Genomic DNA, 18,844 nt, shown 5'->3' with positions numbered 1-18,844 from the left:
TTGCCTATTCGCAATGTGGTTATTTTTTATTTCAGTCTAAGCTTGCTTGTGAGATTATTGACAAATAAGAAATTTCTGATGACAAAGTATGCGAAACTCCTGAAGTCGTGGGATAAAAAATGAAGATTGACGACAGTGTTCCCCTAACCGATCCTACTCCTTACAGGCAGTTGGTAGGCTCTCTAATGTACCTTAGCATTACTCGACCCGACTTGTCGCATGCTATTCACATCGCTAGTCAGTTCCAGCACGCTCCTACAACCGTTCATATGAGTGTTGTCCTTCGCATCATCAGATATTTGAAGGGAACAATGAACAAGGGAGTATTTCTATCTTCTTCCTTTGAATTAAAATTGCTCGCTTATACTCACTCAGATTGGGGAGGTGACCCTAGTAACCGTCACTCCACCACTGGTTTTTGTATTTTCTTAGGAGAATCTTTGATCTCATGGCGATGTAAAAAGCAACAGAAGGTCTCTTTGTCATCCACTGAAGCCGAATATAGAGCCATGACATCTACCACCATGGAAATTGTATGGATTCGACGTCTTTTGGAAGATATAGGAGTGGTTGTTGAAGAACCAACAAAGCTATGCTGTGACAATAAAAGTACAATCTATATTGCCAAGAACCACACCTTTCACGAGCGAACAAAGCATATAGAGATGGACTGTCATTATGTCAGAGAAGAATACTTGAAGAATGTCATTGATCTACCATACGTGACGTCTGAGTATCAACTTGCCGACTTCTTCACAAAAGCTCTATGTTCGCCCAGATTTCACTTCCTTCTTGACAAACTTGCGGTTATCACACAGTAAGTTTGAGGGGGGGTGTTAAAATGTGTCTCCTAAAATCATTATTGTAAATATAAATATATATATTTATATACATAGAGATACATTTACATATAATATATTATATGTACATATATCTCTATATATATAAATATATATATTTATATATTCTTACCCGAAAAGGGTATTCTTGTAATTTCCTGTCTTGCGCATATTCCATTTGGAATATGTTGTAATTTTTTTATTTATTTTTTTGTAATCCTTTTTTCTTTTTTTCTTTTTCTTTTTATTATTATTTAAAGTGCATTGGGGGTCCCCCAATAGAGTCGTTGGGGGCTTCTGTTGGGGGCTCCCCAACGACTCCTTTGGGAGCCCCCCCTTTGCACCTTTTGGCACTTGTATAAATAGGGGTGTTCCCCCTTGTAATTCCTAAGCTTGAGAGTCTCAAGCATTTGTTCCTTTTATCAAATACATGCATTATTGCATGTTTGCTATTTTTACGCTTTTGCGTATTTTGTTCAAGTGTTGTGAGGGTGTCTTCGTACACTTCTTTTATAAAGTATTTATGCTTGTATGTGTATTGTCTCTTCATAGACAATTTCACAGTAGCTGTGCTCAGAATTTCGGTTCTGACACCCTACTTTGTTGGTTTTTCACAGGGAATGGTGAACAATGAGGTTGAACTGACTACTGGAAGAGGATGAGAGTCATACTTGGGCTTGACAACTTCAACAGGGGATAAAGTGGCTCTTTCTTTTACTTCAATCCTTCTTGCTTTTTCAGTTATTGCTTTATTTTCAGTCGAATAAAACATTCTCTCTGAAATTCACTCTTATTCATAAATAAAGAAATTGTTTTGGTTCTTATGGATGATGGTTGTAAGTTCGTTTGTAGTGTTTGGGCTATTCAGTTGGAATTGGAACTGTGAGGACCCCAGGTCTCTGCGAAGTTTTCCGCACTGTTATAAAAAAGAAAAATATTCCGCATTTTCAAAGGGTATGAGTTGGGGTTGTTACATTTTCACTGATATATAATAGGTTGTGGCCGCTGTGCCCATTAGGGGCACATTGGTCACTTTGTATTTTTCTTTTTCTTTATTTTTCTGGTTTTGTAATTTACTTTTTTGTATTGGGCATTTTTTATCAAATGCCATGAATAGGGCTGTGTATGTGTATATAAAGGGGTGCTTCCCCTTAGAAGGGTTATGCTTTCTCAAGAACTCTCTCTCTCAATAATATTCAATATTTTTTTACTTGTAATTCAGCTCATAAGTGGCCTATGTGTATGTGCTTTTGTATCGACCCCATAAGTGGTCATTGTGTTCTTGTAAGCCCATAAGAGGCATCTACTTGTATTTTTCCTCTTTTATTTCCTGGTTTCAAAGCTTTGGAGCTCCTTGATTGTAATTTGTACTTGAAGACTGTGTGGTGGACCATGAGATCGAAGGAGCGTTGATTCATTGCGGCAGGGGGCGAGCCCCTGCCGACAGCAGCGAGGCGGCAGGGGGCGAACCCTTGCCGACAACAGCGAGGCGGCAGGGGGCGAACCCTTGCCGACAGCAACGAGGCGGCAGGGGGCAAGCCCCTGCCTGCCGGGAACACCCAGGTGGCAGGGCGAGCCCCTACCCGCCGGTGATCGAGCGATGGCAGGGGAACGAACCCTTGCCAGAGAGAGAGAGAGAGAGAGATCGCGGCGGCAGGGGCCACCGACCTTCTGCCGACCTCTTGGCAGGTCACGGAGGAAACGGGAGGGCACGACACTGTTTGTCGGCCTCCTGCCGCATTCTCTACGAGAATCAGAGGGGAAGGGAGGAGAATGGAAGGGCGTATCTGGGAGAAGCTTGGCGGCGTCGGCTGTCGGCAGTGCTGTCGTGACACAAGGAGAGCGAGGAGGAGGAGGAGGCTCGAGAGGGAGGCATGCCTCCCCTTGCCCTCCTGCGATGCTCTTAAAGAGCTTGAGGGGGGGCGAAAATCGGGGAAACCCCGATGGGTTTCCCTTATCCGGTCGAAAGCGCGGGTGGGGTGCGGCGCTCAGGAAGATGATTTCTTTTAAAATCCTCTTTCTGAGTCAGGTTTTAAAACCCTAACAAGAATAGGCCTGGGTCGGGTCCAGACCGACCCGACCTGGGTCCAATAAATTTTTTTTTTGGACCTGGGTTTTACACTTGTAGACATAAAATATCCATCTTTCTCCTACACATAACATCTACTAACTCTACCAACTTACCAGTTAAGGACCCTATGTTCCAAGTGACTAACCTAATTTTATGGTCTTGAACTATCTTCTTTACCCCCACCCGTCCAACAAAGTGAGGGAACCCTTGCCTATTTGACACCACACCCGGGCGCCGGTGTGACGCGTCGCTTCTGGGCGACGACCTAGCAACCCTTACCCATTTATTCCTATAGAGTACAGTGCGTCGCTCAGTAGGGAACGCCCCAACGAAATTCTCATATTGGTTCATATTCATAGGGTGTGACTAGGTTTTTATGCTGGTTGCCACTGGCCTACCGCAACCCTCCTCCTTTATCCGGGCTTGGGACCGACATTCTAGAATATTAATTCTTCAAAATTTCTCTTTAGCATTGAAGAAGCTGCAATTCACTTGCTGTCAAATCCTCATCTTGGTTGCGCCCGTTTAACATTGAATCTATCTTTTGAAGTAATTTGATTATCTTTTGTTGTCAACGCATGCTCACATATGTCACTTAAACCTGATTATTTGTTAACTTAGCTAAAAATTCATTGGATTTTATTTAGTATAAATTCTGTAAGTAAGCTTTAAGAAGTGGCTGGTTGTAGGCTTGTAGCTAGTTATATTTAAGTTGTTTTAGATACAATTTTAGATATTTAAGTTGTTGAACAATGGTAATCATGTCTATTTATAACCCTGTATTTTCTTGACTTGTGGATTTCCATCTTAGGCCTTTTCTGATTGTGTTTTTTGTTGATACAATTTTAGATATTGGACTTCCCTCAGGCAAGTCACTCTTTCAACTTCAGGCAGAGAGAATATTATGTGTTCAGAGACTTGCAGCTCAATCTGTTACTGATGGTATGCTTCCTTCCTCAATACTATTGTATCTGCTTATCCTTCATCATATCTAATTGCTTCTGATTGTAGGCTCTGCTAGTTTTGTACCTATTCATTGGTACATTATGACTAGCCCTTTTACAGATGATGCTACTCGTAAATTTTTTGAGAGTCATAAATACTTTGGCCTGGAGGTGGACCAAGTATGCAGAATTTCCATATCCTTTATCTCAATTACCTAATTTTTCTCTGGTAGTCACGTGTGAATTTTCTGGATGCAGATTAGTTTCTTCCAACAAGGAACTCTTCCTTGTGTAACAAAAGATGGAAAATTTATCATGGAGACGCCATATAAGGTTGGTTAGTTTGTTGCATTCTTCTCATTCTTTATGATATGCATGAACATTAAATGCTAAATTTATTGTACTATTGTCCTCGAAGGTCACAATATAACTTCCTGTTTGAATTTTATCTGTAATGAAGTGGAATCCTGGCATTTGAAAACAAAAACTACTTTACTGATATGAATTAGGTCAGCCATGGAATAGCATGCAAGTTAATTTTGTGGTCCATACATGTGCACATCAACCCTATCAGACTGACGCATAATTCATTAGACTAGTCAATGTTCATGGATTTTATAAATTCTTATTATGGCATGATATTTTGTTAAGGATATATTTGAGTGTACAAAACTAGCAGAGCCTGAAAATCCGGTGCCAATCCTGAATCAAGGAGGTGTGAGAGAGAGAGGAGAAGGAAGACAAAGAGAGTGCAGCCAATCCCACGTAATCTCATCTGTGGGTTTTCTATTCTCATTAACATGTATATTAAAACTACATTAGGGTTAGATAAAAGATGAGTCTACCCTCATAAGTGATGCATAATGACTTCAAGAGAACAAATACAACAATGGACCATTATGTCCCTGAAGTACACGACTAATGAGAATCAGTCTATTCTTTACAAAGCCTACAGCACTTGCCTTGGTCGCTGGAGTGCTAGCAGGCCTGGGAAGAAGTTGTTGACCCCTTCGTACCAGGTTCGACTCCCACTGGGTGTGCGGGTGCCTTTAACCGGTAGGCTTCATAAGGGCTTGGGTGTTGATGATGCCACCCAAGGTTTGCCTCGCAGGAAGCGGGCCCATTAAGTGACCCAGTTCTCGGCAAGGGTTCCTCGTCATTATAAAGGGATATATTTGAGTGCATGTTTGCGGAGATGCATGTATTAAGCTTGGATATATGGAGTGAGAAAGAGGGGTAATTGGAAATGGATATATTGAAAGATGTTAGTTGTCTTGCAGATAAAAGAAAGAAAGTTGAGGATCATTGTCTAAGATTCACTGCACTTGGAAGAAGGTTTGACACAATGCAAGTAGAAGGAATTAGGAAAAGATAAATACCAATGAAGACGTGGAAAGGACCCAAGATGTATCTCTAGAAACTATATAGGGAAGAACAGAGAAATGATGATGATAATGAAGATATTACCTTTTAGGATATTGGGCATTATGTAGTTAGTTCATTAGCAGTTCCTAATTGGCTTAATTTGTTATAATCTTAGTTGTCAAAAGCTGCTCCTAGGTGGGCTAGGCGCATAATGAAGTACACGGAATTATAAAACAAAGTGCACAAGCACATACACAAGTCCAAGAAAGGACAAAGTGCATACAAATACTTCAAAAAGTCTAAAACATAAACACAAGAATGTAAAAAATATTATATTTGTTGAATAAAAATGCTTAAGAAAAACATTGAGAACAAGAGAGGGGATCATCCCCTATTTATACATAATGAAAAACATTGGGCTCTATTTGGGAGCTCCCAATGACTATGGTCTTTTGACCATAGAGCCCATGCTCATTTTAATAAAAGAAAACAAAAAATAAAACTAATAAAAAACAAGAAACTGTTTTTAGTGAACAATACCTATTACATGTAGTGAACAAACCAAAATACCCCTAAAGGGAAATACAAATTACAAGACTATATATATATATATATATATATATATATATATATATATATATATATATATATATAAAACCTATTTTAACACCCCCCTCCAAACTTACAGTGATAATCGAAAGTTTGTTGGGAAGAAATAGAAAATGAGGTGCAACAAGAGCTTTGGTAAAAAATTTGTAAGTTGATATTCTGATGTGGCATACAACAACTCAATAGTTTTTCTCAAGAACTCAATAGTTCCTCTCAAGAACTTATCACGAACATAGTGATAGTCCATCTCAATAAGTTTGGTGCGCTTATAAAAGGTGTGTTTGTTGGCAATGTAAATTGCACTTTTATTATCGCAGTACATCTTTGAAGGTTTGGAGATGACGACTCCCATATCTCTGAAAAGATTCTGTAACCATACAAGCTCCATGGTTGTCGTAGCCATAGTTCTATATTCATCTTTTTTTGATGATTGCGATACCTTATGTTGTTTTTTGCATCTCCAAGCAATCAATGAATATCTTAAGAAAACACAAAGACCAGTAGTTGAGATTCTATCATTGAGATTTTTTTTCCAAACCGCTTCAGTATAAACAAGTAAATCCAAAGATGAAGATGAGGATAAGAAAAACCCTTTAGTTATAATATTCTTTATATATTTGACAATTCTTAATACAACACTCATGTTCCCAGTAGTCGGAGCATGATGAAACTCACTGACAGAGTAAATTGCATGGGCTATATTTGGTCTAGTGATAGACAAGTGAGTGACCCGATTAGTTGTCGATAAGGTGTGGGATCTTTGAGAAGAGTCTCATCTTCAAGCCTTAATTTTGCATTGATCACTTCAAGTGTTTCCACTTTCTTATCATATGAAATGCCAAACTTAACACAAATATCGGCAACAAGCTTCATTTGAGAAAAAATATACCCTCTGGGAGAGTAAGCAACTTTAATACCTAAGAAATATCTTAACAAGCCTAAATCAAACATATCAAAATGTTTTTTAAAACATTTTTAGTATCACTAACTCCCTGTTTGTCACTTCTAATTATTATCATGTCATATACACACAGGAGAAATATAGCAACCTTAAAACCTGTACTTTTGACAAAAAAGTAGTGTTAGTATAGCAAAAATTAAAATCCAGAAAAGTCATAACATTACTAAATCTATCATACTAGACCTTAGGAGCTTGTTTAAGACTATACAAGGCCTTCTTAAGTCTAAGAGTTTTTACCTTTTTCAACACCAAATCTCGATGTAGGATCCATATAAACCTCCTCATTTAATTCTCTGTTGAGAAGTACATTTTTAATATAAAGTTGATATATGGGCCGTTTTTTGAATAGATACAACGCTTATGAGAGTCCTAACACTAGTCATCCTAGCTAATGGTGCAAAGGTTTCTTTATAGTCAATTTTGTATTCCTGAGAATATCCTTAGGAGCTCCCAAAGGCCTTGACTTGTATATATAGAGGGCTTTCACCCTCATTTGGTTCAATGCTTGTTCTAAGCATTTTTGCATTAATAATTTTATTTTTATATTTGTCAGTGTTATCGAAAATGCGCCTTGAGGTGCAAAAGGCGCGCCTCGCCTTGAGGCATGGCCCTCTGTGCCTCAAGGCGCATTTTTTTTTTTTACAAAAAAACTTCTAAGACATAATCAAAAAGATTTTTGTAGGTTAATCTCATATATTTTCCAGTTATTTCAGTTATGTAATAAGTTTCTTAGTGTATTACTATATTTTAACTTTTGTTGGTTAATCTCGTATATTTTTCAGTTATTTCAGTCATGTAATTAGTTTCTTAATATATTTCAACTTTTGTTGGTTAATCGCATATATTTTTTAGTTATGTAATCAGTTTTTTAGTTACTTTTATATGTTAATCTCATATTTTTTAGAATAATCTTATATATTTTAACTTTTGTAGGTTAATCTCATATATTTTTCAGTTATTTCAGTTATGTAATCAGTTTCTTAGTATATTTTAACTTTTGTTGGTTAATCTCATATATTTTCTAGTTATGTAATCAGTTTTTAGTTACTTTTATATGTTAATCTCATATTTTTCAGAATAATCTCATATATTTTAACTTTTGTAGGTTAATCTCATATATTTACCAGTTATTTCAGTTATGTAATCAGTTTCTTAGTATATTTTAATTTTTGTTGGTTAATCTCATATATTTTCTAGTTATGTAATCAGTTTTTTAGTTACTTTTATATGTTAATCTCATACTTTTAGAATAATCTTATATATTTTAACTTTTATTGGTTAATCTCATATATTTTCCAATTATGTAAACATTCCCTACCGAGCGATGCGCTGTACTCTATAGGCCCGGAGGCAGTGATAAATGGGCAAAGGTTGCTAGGTCGTCGCCTGGAAGCGACGCGTCACACTGGCGCCCGGGTGTGGTGTCAAATAGGCAAGGGTTCCCTCACTTTGTTGGGCGGGTGGGGGTAAAGAAGTTAGTCCAAGACCATAAAATTAGGTTAGCCACTTGGAACATAGGGTCTTTAACTCGTAAGTTGGTAGAGTTAGTAGATGTTATGTGTAGGAGAAAGATTGATATTTTATGTCTACAAGAGATCAAATGGGTAGGTGAGAAGGCAAAAGTGATAGAACCTCGGGGATATAAGATTTGGTATACAAGAATAAATAGGAATAGGAATGGAGTAGGGATTGTTATGAGTCGTGAGTTTATAGATAATGTAGTTGAGGTCCGTAGGAAGGGTGATAGGATTTTACTTATTAAATCAGTATTAAGTACGAATATTATTAATATTATTAGTGTTTATGCACCTCAGGTAGGTTTAGATGATTCCATTAAGCGTCAATTTTGGGAAGATTTAGATGGAGTAGTACAAGGGATATCTTATGGAGAAAAGCTTTTCATCGACGGTGACCTTAATGGACATGTAGGCATTAGTAGGGATGAATTTGAGAGTATCCATGGAGGCTATGGTATAGGAGAAAGAAACGAAAGTGGAGAAAGGATTTTAGATTTTGGTTTGTCCTATGATATGATCTTAGGAAACACTTGGTTTAGGAAGAGGGAGTCTCACCTAGTAACATTTAAAAGTGGGGTTAATACGAGTCAGATAGATTTTTTCCTACTTAGAAAGAGAGATAGGGGTTGTTGCATTGATTGTAAGGTTATACCGGGAGAAAGTGTAGCTACACAACATAGAGTCTTAATTTTAGATCTTAGAATTAGACAATGCCGCAAAAGGGATAAACATAGGATAGATCCTAGAATTAAGTGGTGGGCACTGAAAGGAGCTAAACAAAGAATGTTTGTAGAGCAGGTAGTTAAGGAAGCTGATTGGTGTCTCGAGGAGGATTCAGAATCAATGTAGAATAAGATAGCGGGTGACATGAAAAAGGTGGCTAAGGAGGTATTGGGTGAGTCTAAAGGCAGTACACTGCTAGGTAAGGATACATCATGGTGGAACGAGGATGTCAAATTAGCTATTAAGGTTAAAAGAGAGTGTTATAAAAATCTAAGAGTCGTGATAATGAGAATTTGAAGAAGTATATGATAGCAAAGAAGGAAGCTAAAAAAATATTTCGAAACGCGAGGGATAAGGTATATAAGGAGGTTTATGACAAGTTGGATACCAAAGAGGGCGAGAAGGATATTTATAGGCTTGCAAAGATGAGAGATAGGAAATCGAGGGATTTGGGTATGGTTAGATGTATCAAAGATGAAGCACAAAGGGTTTTAGACAAAGATGAGGAGATTAAGGAGAGATGAAAAGATTATTTTGATAAGCTATTTAATGAAAGTCATGCTCAGGATCTTGGAGACTTGTCCATTCCTTTTCATGAGATGAATCGTGACTTCATGCGCAAGATTCAAAAGAAAGAAATTGTAGAGGCTTTGAAGAAAATGAAATCAAGAAGGGGCAGACAAATAAGATGCCTAATGAGTGGAGGAAGAGTACTTTGGTGCCTCTATATAAGAATAAGGGTGATATATGAGATTACACAAACTATCGTGGTAAAAAACTCATGAGTCATACTATGAAACTTTGGGAGAGGGTGATTGAGTCTAGGTTGAGGAAGGTTGTCATGATATCAGAGAATCAATTTGGTTTTATGCCTGAAAGATCAACTATGAAAGCTATACATCTTCTTAGGCAACTTATTGAGAGAAATAGAGAGAGGAACAAAGATTTGCATATGGTTTTTATTGATTTGGAGAAGGCATACGATAGAGTACCTAGGGACGTTCTCTGGTGGACAATGATGAAGAAATGTGTTTCTCTCAAGTACATTAGTATAATTAAGGATATGTACGAAGGAGTAGTAACCAATGTCCGCACTTGTGGAGGGGTGACAACCAATTTTCCTATAACGGTTGGGTTACATCAAGGATCTGCTTTAAGCCCTTTCCTATTTGCTACAGTGATGGATGAGCTTACGAGATCAATTCAAGAAAATGTGCCGTGGTGTATGTTGTTTGCTGATGATATTGTTTTGATTGATGAGTCTAGAGCTGAGGTTAATGCTAAGTTAGAATTATGGAGACAGACATTGGAAGCAAGAGGTTTTAAGTTGAGTAAGAGTAAGATAGAATATATGGAATGTCGGTTTAGTAAGCAACGAAGTAGTGATGAGAGTGTAGTGAAGCTTGGTGAGCAAGAAATACTGGTGGATGATTGTTTCAAATATTTGGGATCTATCATTCAAAAGTATGGAGAAATTGATGGAGATGTAAATCATAGGATAAAGGTTGGGTGGATGAAATGGAAAAGTGCAACTGGAGTGTTGTGCGATCGTAGAATGCCATTGTGGTTGAAGGAAAAGTTTTATAGGACGACTATTAGGCCCGCTTTACTATATAGTACGGAATGTTGGGCTGCCAAGAGACATCATATTCAAAAAATAAGTGTAGCTGAGATGCGTATGCTTAGATGGATGTGTGGAAATACAATAAAAGATAAGATTCAGAACGAGGAGATACGTAAGAAGGTAGGCATTGCACCAATTGAAAATAAGATGAGAGAGAATCGTTTATGGTGGTTTAGACATATTCGGCGAAGGCCTAATGATGCTCCACTTAGAAGGATGGAGAAATGGAAAAATATATTAGTTAAAAAAGGTCGGGGTAGGCCTAGGAAGACTTGGATGGAGATGATAGGAAAGGATATGAATGCTTTGAACCTCACCGAGGACATGGCATTGGATAGAAATGATTGGAGGAGAAGGATTCATGTGGAAGACCCAGAATGATTTTCTTTGTTGGTTCATATCGCCGACTCCAATTGTTTTGGGATGAAGGCATAGTTGTTGTTGTTGTTGTGGTTAATCTCATATATTTTCCAGTTATGTAATCATTTTTTTAGTTACTTTTATATGTTAATCTCATATTTTTTAGAATAATCTCATATATTTTAATTTTTGTAGGTTAATCTCATATTTTCCAGTTATTTCAGTTATGTAATAAGTTTCTTAGCATATTTTAACTTTTTTTGGTTAATCTCGTATATTTTCCAATTATATAATCAATTTTTAGTTACTTTTATATGTTAATCTCATATTTTTTAGTACTTATTTGAGATTTTCTATTTCTTATTGGTTGTTATTTCATCAATAAAGCATTTCTTTATTTGTATTTTTATATATTCTTTTATAAAATTTTTAAAGTTTTCAAATTTTTTTTTGAGGCTTACGCTTTATGCCATGAGGCTTATGCCTCGCCTCGGTTTTTGGTGGAGCGCCTCGCTACACCTCAACGCTTTTCACAACACTGATATTTGTGTTCTTGCTCTCTTTTGTGATGTTATGTGTTAGCCCTTAGTGGCTCTTTTGTATTTGGCCCATAAGTGACTTTTGTATTTGTGAATATGCACATTTGTAGCTCCTTTGTAGCATTGTGTTTGTGCATTTGTTTCATTACATGGTATTAGAGCAAGAAGCTCTAGAAGGCGTGTGGATTCGAAAAGAGGTGTTGAAATCTCGGAACATATAAAGACGCTTATGGTGGATCTATATCAACTTGGAACATCTCTTCTTCTTCTTGTCTATCTATCTCTCTTTCATTTTTCTCTCTTTTTTCTTTTCTTATCCACTATGGCTGATAAAGAAATTGTAATGGTTGTTACCATCAAATTTGATTGAAAAAAGTATAATATGTGGGCCACGGCGGTAAAAAGAATCCTTATGGGCAAAGATATGGCAATTTGTTGATGGTTCCGCATTAGAACCACAACCAACACTACAAGGATAAGGGTCAATAGCAGCGATTTTTCTCGCCGCTATTAGCCTATAATGGCGATATTTCTCATCGATAAGTCACCGTTAAGAAACGACCTGTGTTGACCAATAACGACATTTATAGGTCGCCGTTAAAGGGTGACCCAACACCAGCGAAGAATACTCGTCGGAACTGGGAACACTAATACCGGCGAGGTAGCCTATAATGATCGTTTTAGCTTTGTGATGCTCAAACTTGGTTTTAAATTTTGCTATACTGATACTACTATGTTTACTAAGAAATCTGATGCTGGAATTGTAATTCGCCTTCTTTATGTTGATAACATGATCATCGCAGGTGAAGACAAACATGGAGTAAAGTATATTAAATGTATTCTTAAAAAATATTTTGAAATGACTGATCTTGGATTTCTTAAAGTTTTTCTAGGAATTGAGGTCACTTATTCTCCTAGGAGATACTTTCTCAAATCAAGTTTGCTAATGATATCATTGACATGTGAGCAATTACTGACGAAAAAATAGTGGATACTTCTGAAGTTATTAATGTCAAAATGAAGATTGATGGTGAGACACCTCTCGATGATCCTACTCCGTATCGCTAGATGATTAATACCTTAACTTATTTAACTATCACTAGGCTTGATATTGCACATGTTGTTCATACTGCTAGCCAATTCTTACATTCTCCCACCATAGTTCACATGAGTGTTGTGATGAGGATTGTTAGATACTGATGCAGAGGTGATGGTCGGCTGCAACGTATCTGCTGGCTGGATGAGGAAATGTGACTCTCACGTTTAGCAATGGGCAGAAATAAGAGAAACAATCACCCCAAAAATGATGGTGACTGTGTTAAACCTCCTTTTATTGACATAGAGAACTTCAATGAACGAATAACAGTGTTGACTGATAAATGAAAATAGCAAACAATGCAAAGGAATGAGACAATAGGTAAAGAAAGTAAGAAAATACTGGAACGAAAAGGCTGCTGCCAAGGAATCAATCTTCTTTTTTTTTGCGCACAAAACCCTAGAGGGGTTTTAAAGACTTTTGGCTGGATCCGGGTAGCGGGTCCGGCCCCGGACCCGATGCCGATGCTGCTCTGGCCTGCTGTTGGATCTGGAGCGGTCCGACCCATACTCTCTATGCTTGTCTGGCATTGGTACACAGTGGTACCTCCCCTCCACGTTTTGGAACCAGTATGGGAATTGGATCCACCGCTTGGATCCGATTCCCAAAGTGCAAATCAAGTTCCCTACGTGAGTCACGCGGTATAAACCCAGGCCCATCCTGCTCTGCATCAGATACTTACAAACCTCTATTTATAGAGGTCTTTTGTTATCCTCTTCTCTTGAGTTGATTGCTTATTCTGACTCAGATTGGGGAGGAGATCTAAATGATCAACACTCGACTACTGGCTTAAAACAACAGAAAGTATTATTATCATCCACTGAAGCTGAGTACTATGCAATAACTACTACAACATTAGAGATTGTTTGGTTGTGAAGATTATTTGAAGATATGAGCGTTCATATAGAAATGAATAGTCACTATGTGCACAAAAAATTCTTGAAAAGACAACCATCTTACTATATGTCACTTTCGAGTATCAACTGGTAGACTTTTTTACCAAGGCACTTTCGTCATCTCGATTTCATTTTCTTCTTGGCAAACTTTCAGTGATCACACCGTAAGTTTGAGGGGTGGGTGGTGTTAAACCGGATTGTATAAGATTATGTGTGTATATATATTTTGGGTTATGTAATTTGGGTATATGACCAGGGGTATTTTGGTCATTTTACAATGTAATAGGACTCTCCACTAGGGATAGTTTAGTCTTTTTATTGTTTGATTTTTTTCTATCTTTTTTATTTAATGTAAGGGCACTATGGTCATCATGACCATATAGTCATTGGGCTAGCTCCCAACGGCTATAAATATGGCCGTTGGGAGCATCCCAAGGCCATGGCTACTTGTATATATAGAGGGCTTTCACCCTCATTTGTTTCAATGCTTGTTCTAAGCATTTTGGAATAATAATTTTATTTTTATATTTGTGTTCTTGCTCTCTTTTGAGAGGTTCTGTGTTAGCCCTTAGTGGTTTTTTTATATTTGTCCCACAAGTGGCTTTTGTATTTGTGAATGTGCACATTTGTAGCCCCTTTGTGGCATTGTGTTTGTGCACTTGTTTCATTACACTCGTGACAGGCTATCTGGAATGGGTCTTAAAAGTATCTAAAAGGATGAAACTTATATATTTGCACTTTACCCTAATCACAATATAGGATGGTTGTTTCATTTAAGCTAGTTAGATGTAGGATTGAGTGATACATTGATTGATGTCCAGAGAGCCATACATTATGTCTAACTATTAAGATCAATGGTCAAAACAAAAAAATCAACCAAAAAAAAGCATTAAACTTCACGCATTAAGAATATCAATTTTGACTTGTTTAGGACAAGACGTGTAAAGTGTCAGACACACTACAGATAGCGTGTCAAGTATCAAGCATGCTATGGAGACAATGTCTCAAGCAGTGTTGTGAAAAGCGTTGAGGCGTAGCGAGGCGCTCCACCAAAAACCGAGGTGAGGCGTAAGCCTCAAATTTTTTTTTTGAAAACTTTACAAAAATTATAAAAAAATCTAAAAATACAAATAAATAAAGAAATGCTTTATTAATGAAATAACAACCAATAAGAAATAGAAAATCTCAAATAAGTACTAAAAAACATGAGATTAACATATAAAAGTAACTAAAAACTGATTATATAACTCGAAAATATATGAGATTAACCAAAAAAAATTAAAATATACTAAGAAACTTATTACATAACTGAAATAACTGAAAAATATATGAGATTAACCTACAAAAGTTAAAATATATGAGATTATTCTAAAAAATATGAGATTAACATATAAAAGTAACTAAAAAAATGATTACATAACTGGAAAATATAAGTGATTAACCAATAAAAGAAAAAATATATTAAGAAACCATTTACATAACTGGAAAATATATGAGATTAACCAACAAAAGTTAAAATATATGAGATTAACCAACAAAAGTTAAAATATATGAGATTATTCTAAAAATTATGAGATTAACATATAAAAGTAACTAAAAAACTGATTACATAACTGAAAAATATATGAGATTAACCAACAAAAGTTAAAATATACTAAGAAACTGATTACATAACTTAAATAACTGGAAAATATATGAGATTAACCTACAAAAATTAAAATATATGAGATTATTCTAAAAAATATGCGATTAAGATATAAAAGTAGCTAAATACTGATTCAACAGCTGGAAAATATATGAGATTTGATGAGTTGTGAAGCCTGATTCAGAGTTTTTGCCCTTACAGGAGGGGGGGGGTCAGCCCCCCCCCCCCTCCGGCGCGGGTCTTAGGGGGGCAGCGCCCTCCAGAAGAAATTTTTCTTGGGCTTAAGTTTGAGACCTAGTTTCTTATGGATCAGACCCGACTTGTTTAGGTTTAGGGTTGTGGCCCTTGCCTTATATAAATTCTTTATTTTCTTTCTTTCTTATAACTGTCAAAAAAGAGCAATAAAGTTTTTCCTCTGGTCGGCCATGGTTTTTTACTCTCTCGGATTTGTGGGGAGGTTTTCCATGTAAATCTGTGTGTCCTTGCTGTGTTTAGTTTGATCGTTCTTTTTTATTGTTTCCTTTGGTTGTTTCTTGCTTGCGGTTTTTGTAACAAGATTAACCAACAAAAGTTAAAATATACTAAGAAACTGACTACATAACTGAAATAACTGAAAATTATATGAGATTAACCTACAAAAGTTAAAATATATGAGATTAACATATAAAAGTAACTAAATACTAATTAAATAACTAGAAAATATATGAGATTTGATGAGTTGTGGAGCCTGATTCAGAGTTTTTGCCGTTACGGGGGGGGGGGGGGGGGGGTCTGGGGGCTCCCTCCCCGGCGCGGGTCCCGCTACGCGTTCAGCGGGCGGGGGTCTTAGGGGGGCACGCCCCCCCCCCCCCCCCCCTAGAAGAAATTTTTCTTGGGCTTAAGTTTGAGACCCAGTTTCTCATAGATCAGACCCGACTTGTTTAGGTTTAGGGCTGTCGCCCTTGCCTTATATAAATTCTTTATTTTCTTTCTTTCTTGTAACTGTCGAAAAAGAGCAATAAAGTTTTTCCTCTGGGCGGCCATGGTTTTTATTCTCTCTCGGATTTGAGGGGAGGTCTTGAAAGCTATGTCACATGGGTACGGGTGCGGGTACGGAGGGTACAACGCAGCAATTCCAAAAAATGTGGGTAGGGGGCACAACTACTATACACACACATGTCACACATATTACAAGATATTTCACAAAAATACAAATTTCAAAGAATCAAATTCCAACGACAATAAATTAATTTAACATTTAACAACAAACAAGATTAGTTTACTCAAAATTCAATAACAAGGAAGAATGATAAGGGGTAGGGTTTATCAGGGTCGAGGTGGGGACCAAAATGGCCCCACCCTTTGACCCAGGTCAAAACACAAAAAATAACTGTGTTATTTGTGTCATGTTGGGTCAGGGTCGGATCCAAGCCAACATGTATCTGCACCGTGTCCAGTACCCGGGTACCGCAGGTGCATTGATGTGTCTATGTTACATAGCTTGAAATCTTTGTTGATTCTAATTTTGAAGCTAAGTTTGTAATTACTTTGATTATCAAGTTTGCAAAGATTCTGTCTTTAATGAAATGAGATCTTAAGCATATCGTGAGAATCAGGCCGCTATCTGAAGGCATTATATTGATCTTGCTAATGGGTACTAAGTTTCAGATTACTTCAATTTTCTGGTACTCATGAATTTCTTTCTATTTTTTAACACATAATCTTCTTTTCCAAACCAGGTGGCAAAAGCACCAGATGGAAATGGAGGAGTTTATGCTGGTCTGACACTATCATTTAATTTTATGAAAGCTTTAATTGTTGTCAGTTATGGCTGTTCTGTTTTCTGATGGAAAGCAATTGTTTGCATTTTAAAGCATTGAAGTCTTCAAGGTTGTTGGAGGACATGGCAATGCGAGGGATTCGATATTTGGATTGCTATGGAGTTGATAATGCACTGGTAAGAGGCCTTATTGAAGACATTGAATCAGTTTTTTATTTTTTTTGCTATTTATATTCCAATGGGAATAATAACTAACATTTCTAGTACAGGTCCGACTTGCAGACCCGACGTTCTTGGGCTACTTCATTGATAAAGGTGTGTCTGCAGCTGCAAAAGTTGTTCGCAAGGTAACTGAAACATATTATTTTGTCAGTTATTGTGTTATTTTATGATCAAACAATTTATTACTTTAAGATCCAGATATCCTTGGAACAGTTCTACCAAGGCAATCTATTATGAAACATTATCCTAATTAACTGTGGTCTAATGTTTATTTTTATGAAGTAAAATGTAAAAACAATAAAAGAAATGAATAGCTAACCAGTGGACCAAATCAAAAGCCAGAGTTCCTTTGTGTTTCTAATCTACAATGGTGGATGAAGAACCGTGTTTCTTATAGGAATGAGGTGTCTGAAACTGCTATTTAAAAACACCTTTGTGTAAACTCTTTTTCAAATCATTTTACTAATCAAAACTTTTCCTTCATTTGAATATGGTTGTTAACTTAAAGACAACTACAAAAATGCGTAAGACAGGTATACAAAGAAGTTGGTCAAGTTCGTTAATATTTAAGATTGATATAAATTAACTTGTATTATTAGCAGTCTCCTTTTTTTTGCTTTTGACGAGGTGTCTGAAACTACTATTTGTACATAAATAGAAGGTCTGAAAGTTATGGAAAATGATGATTGAAAACAACATTTGTGAACTGTTTTCAAACCATTTTGCTAGTCTGGCAACTTTTCCATAGTTTAATATATCAGTATTAACATAAAGAATAATTACAAAAAATGCCTAAGACGGGTATACAGAGAATCTGGGCAAGTTCTTTAACATTTAAGATTGGTATAAATTAACTTGTATTATTAACTATTAGTAATCTCTTTCTTTTTGGTTTGTGATCACTAACAACAGAGAACTAAGGATGAGTTTGTTTGTACGTTAGAATGTGTAATAAATGAGAACTGAGATTGTTGTTGTAATGCTCCAAAAATTTTAACCTTAATTATATTTCAAATATTGAAATTTCGAGACCAATTTTTTTTGATAAGTATAAGTAAATCAGATCTTATAATGTGAAAACGATTTTTAAAAATGGTTAACACTTTGGGCGCGGTTACACTAAAGATAACAATCAAATCAAAATGTACGAAATATACACATTTCAAACCACGTACAATATAAGACTGAAATATGAAGAGTTTTAATTTCATTTCAAATCAGAGTATGAAAAAATACTTTAGTCTCTACGTGATCAAGTACTTAAAACGAAAAGATCATGAATACCAAGATCGCAAGGTAAGAGTGGACTCTCGATGATGCAGCTCAACCAGCCCTTCGCTCCAACTACTCATCATACTTTACCTGCATTATCTATCTCCCATAAAACGGGGTCAGACTCGCTAAAGTCTGGTAAAGCAACCCAAACTCAAACTTAAAGAAAACATATCAAGCATTTAAAGGTAAAGATATATTATTCATCCATCGTCAAGTGATAGACAAGGGAACAACGTCTATGAGCCATTCATTTCAAGCATTAGAACATAAAACATTTCATCACTTAATATTCTATTCAACCTTAACTCACGTAATAAAGCATAATCTATATGCATTCAAGTCATACAGGTCATCACATATATATATATATATAAGACATTTAGATCATTGCATCATTTT

General features: G+C 36.5%; 1 protein-coding gene across 1 annotated transcript in view; it reads left to right on the top strand.

Moving 5' to 3' along the window:
- LOC149822746 (UDP-N-acetylglucosamine diphosphorylase 1-like) overlaps positions 1-18,844 on the top strand; it is a 70,208-nt gene that overhangs the window by 18,536 nt on the left and 32,828 nt on the right. Inside the window, exons 5-10 of the mRNA XM_089981240.1 lie at positions 3,760-3,852; positions 3,922-4,034; positions 4,113-4,187; positions 16,908-16,947; positions 17,043-17,125; positions 17,218-17,295. Of these exons, the coding sequence (XP_089837366.1) occupies positions 3,760-3,852; positions 3,922-4,034; positions 4,113-4,187; positions 16,908-16,947; positions 17,043-17,125; positions 17,218-17,295 (482 nt within the window). The remainder of the gene's footprint in view (positions 1-3,759; positions 3,853-3,921; positions 4,035-4,112; positions 4,188-16,907; positions 16,948-17,042; positions 17,126-17,217; positions 17,296-18,844) is intronic.

This window comes from Nuphar pumila, chromosome 11, assembly GCF_984573655.1.
Source record: "Nuphar pumila chromosome 11, dmNupPumi1.hap1.1, whole genome shotgun sequence".
NCBI lineage: Eukaryota > Viridiplantae > Streptophyta > Magnoliopsida > Nymphaeales > Nymphaeaceae > Nuphar > Nuphar pumila.
This window is presented reverse-complemented; position numbering and strand designations above follow the sequence as displayed.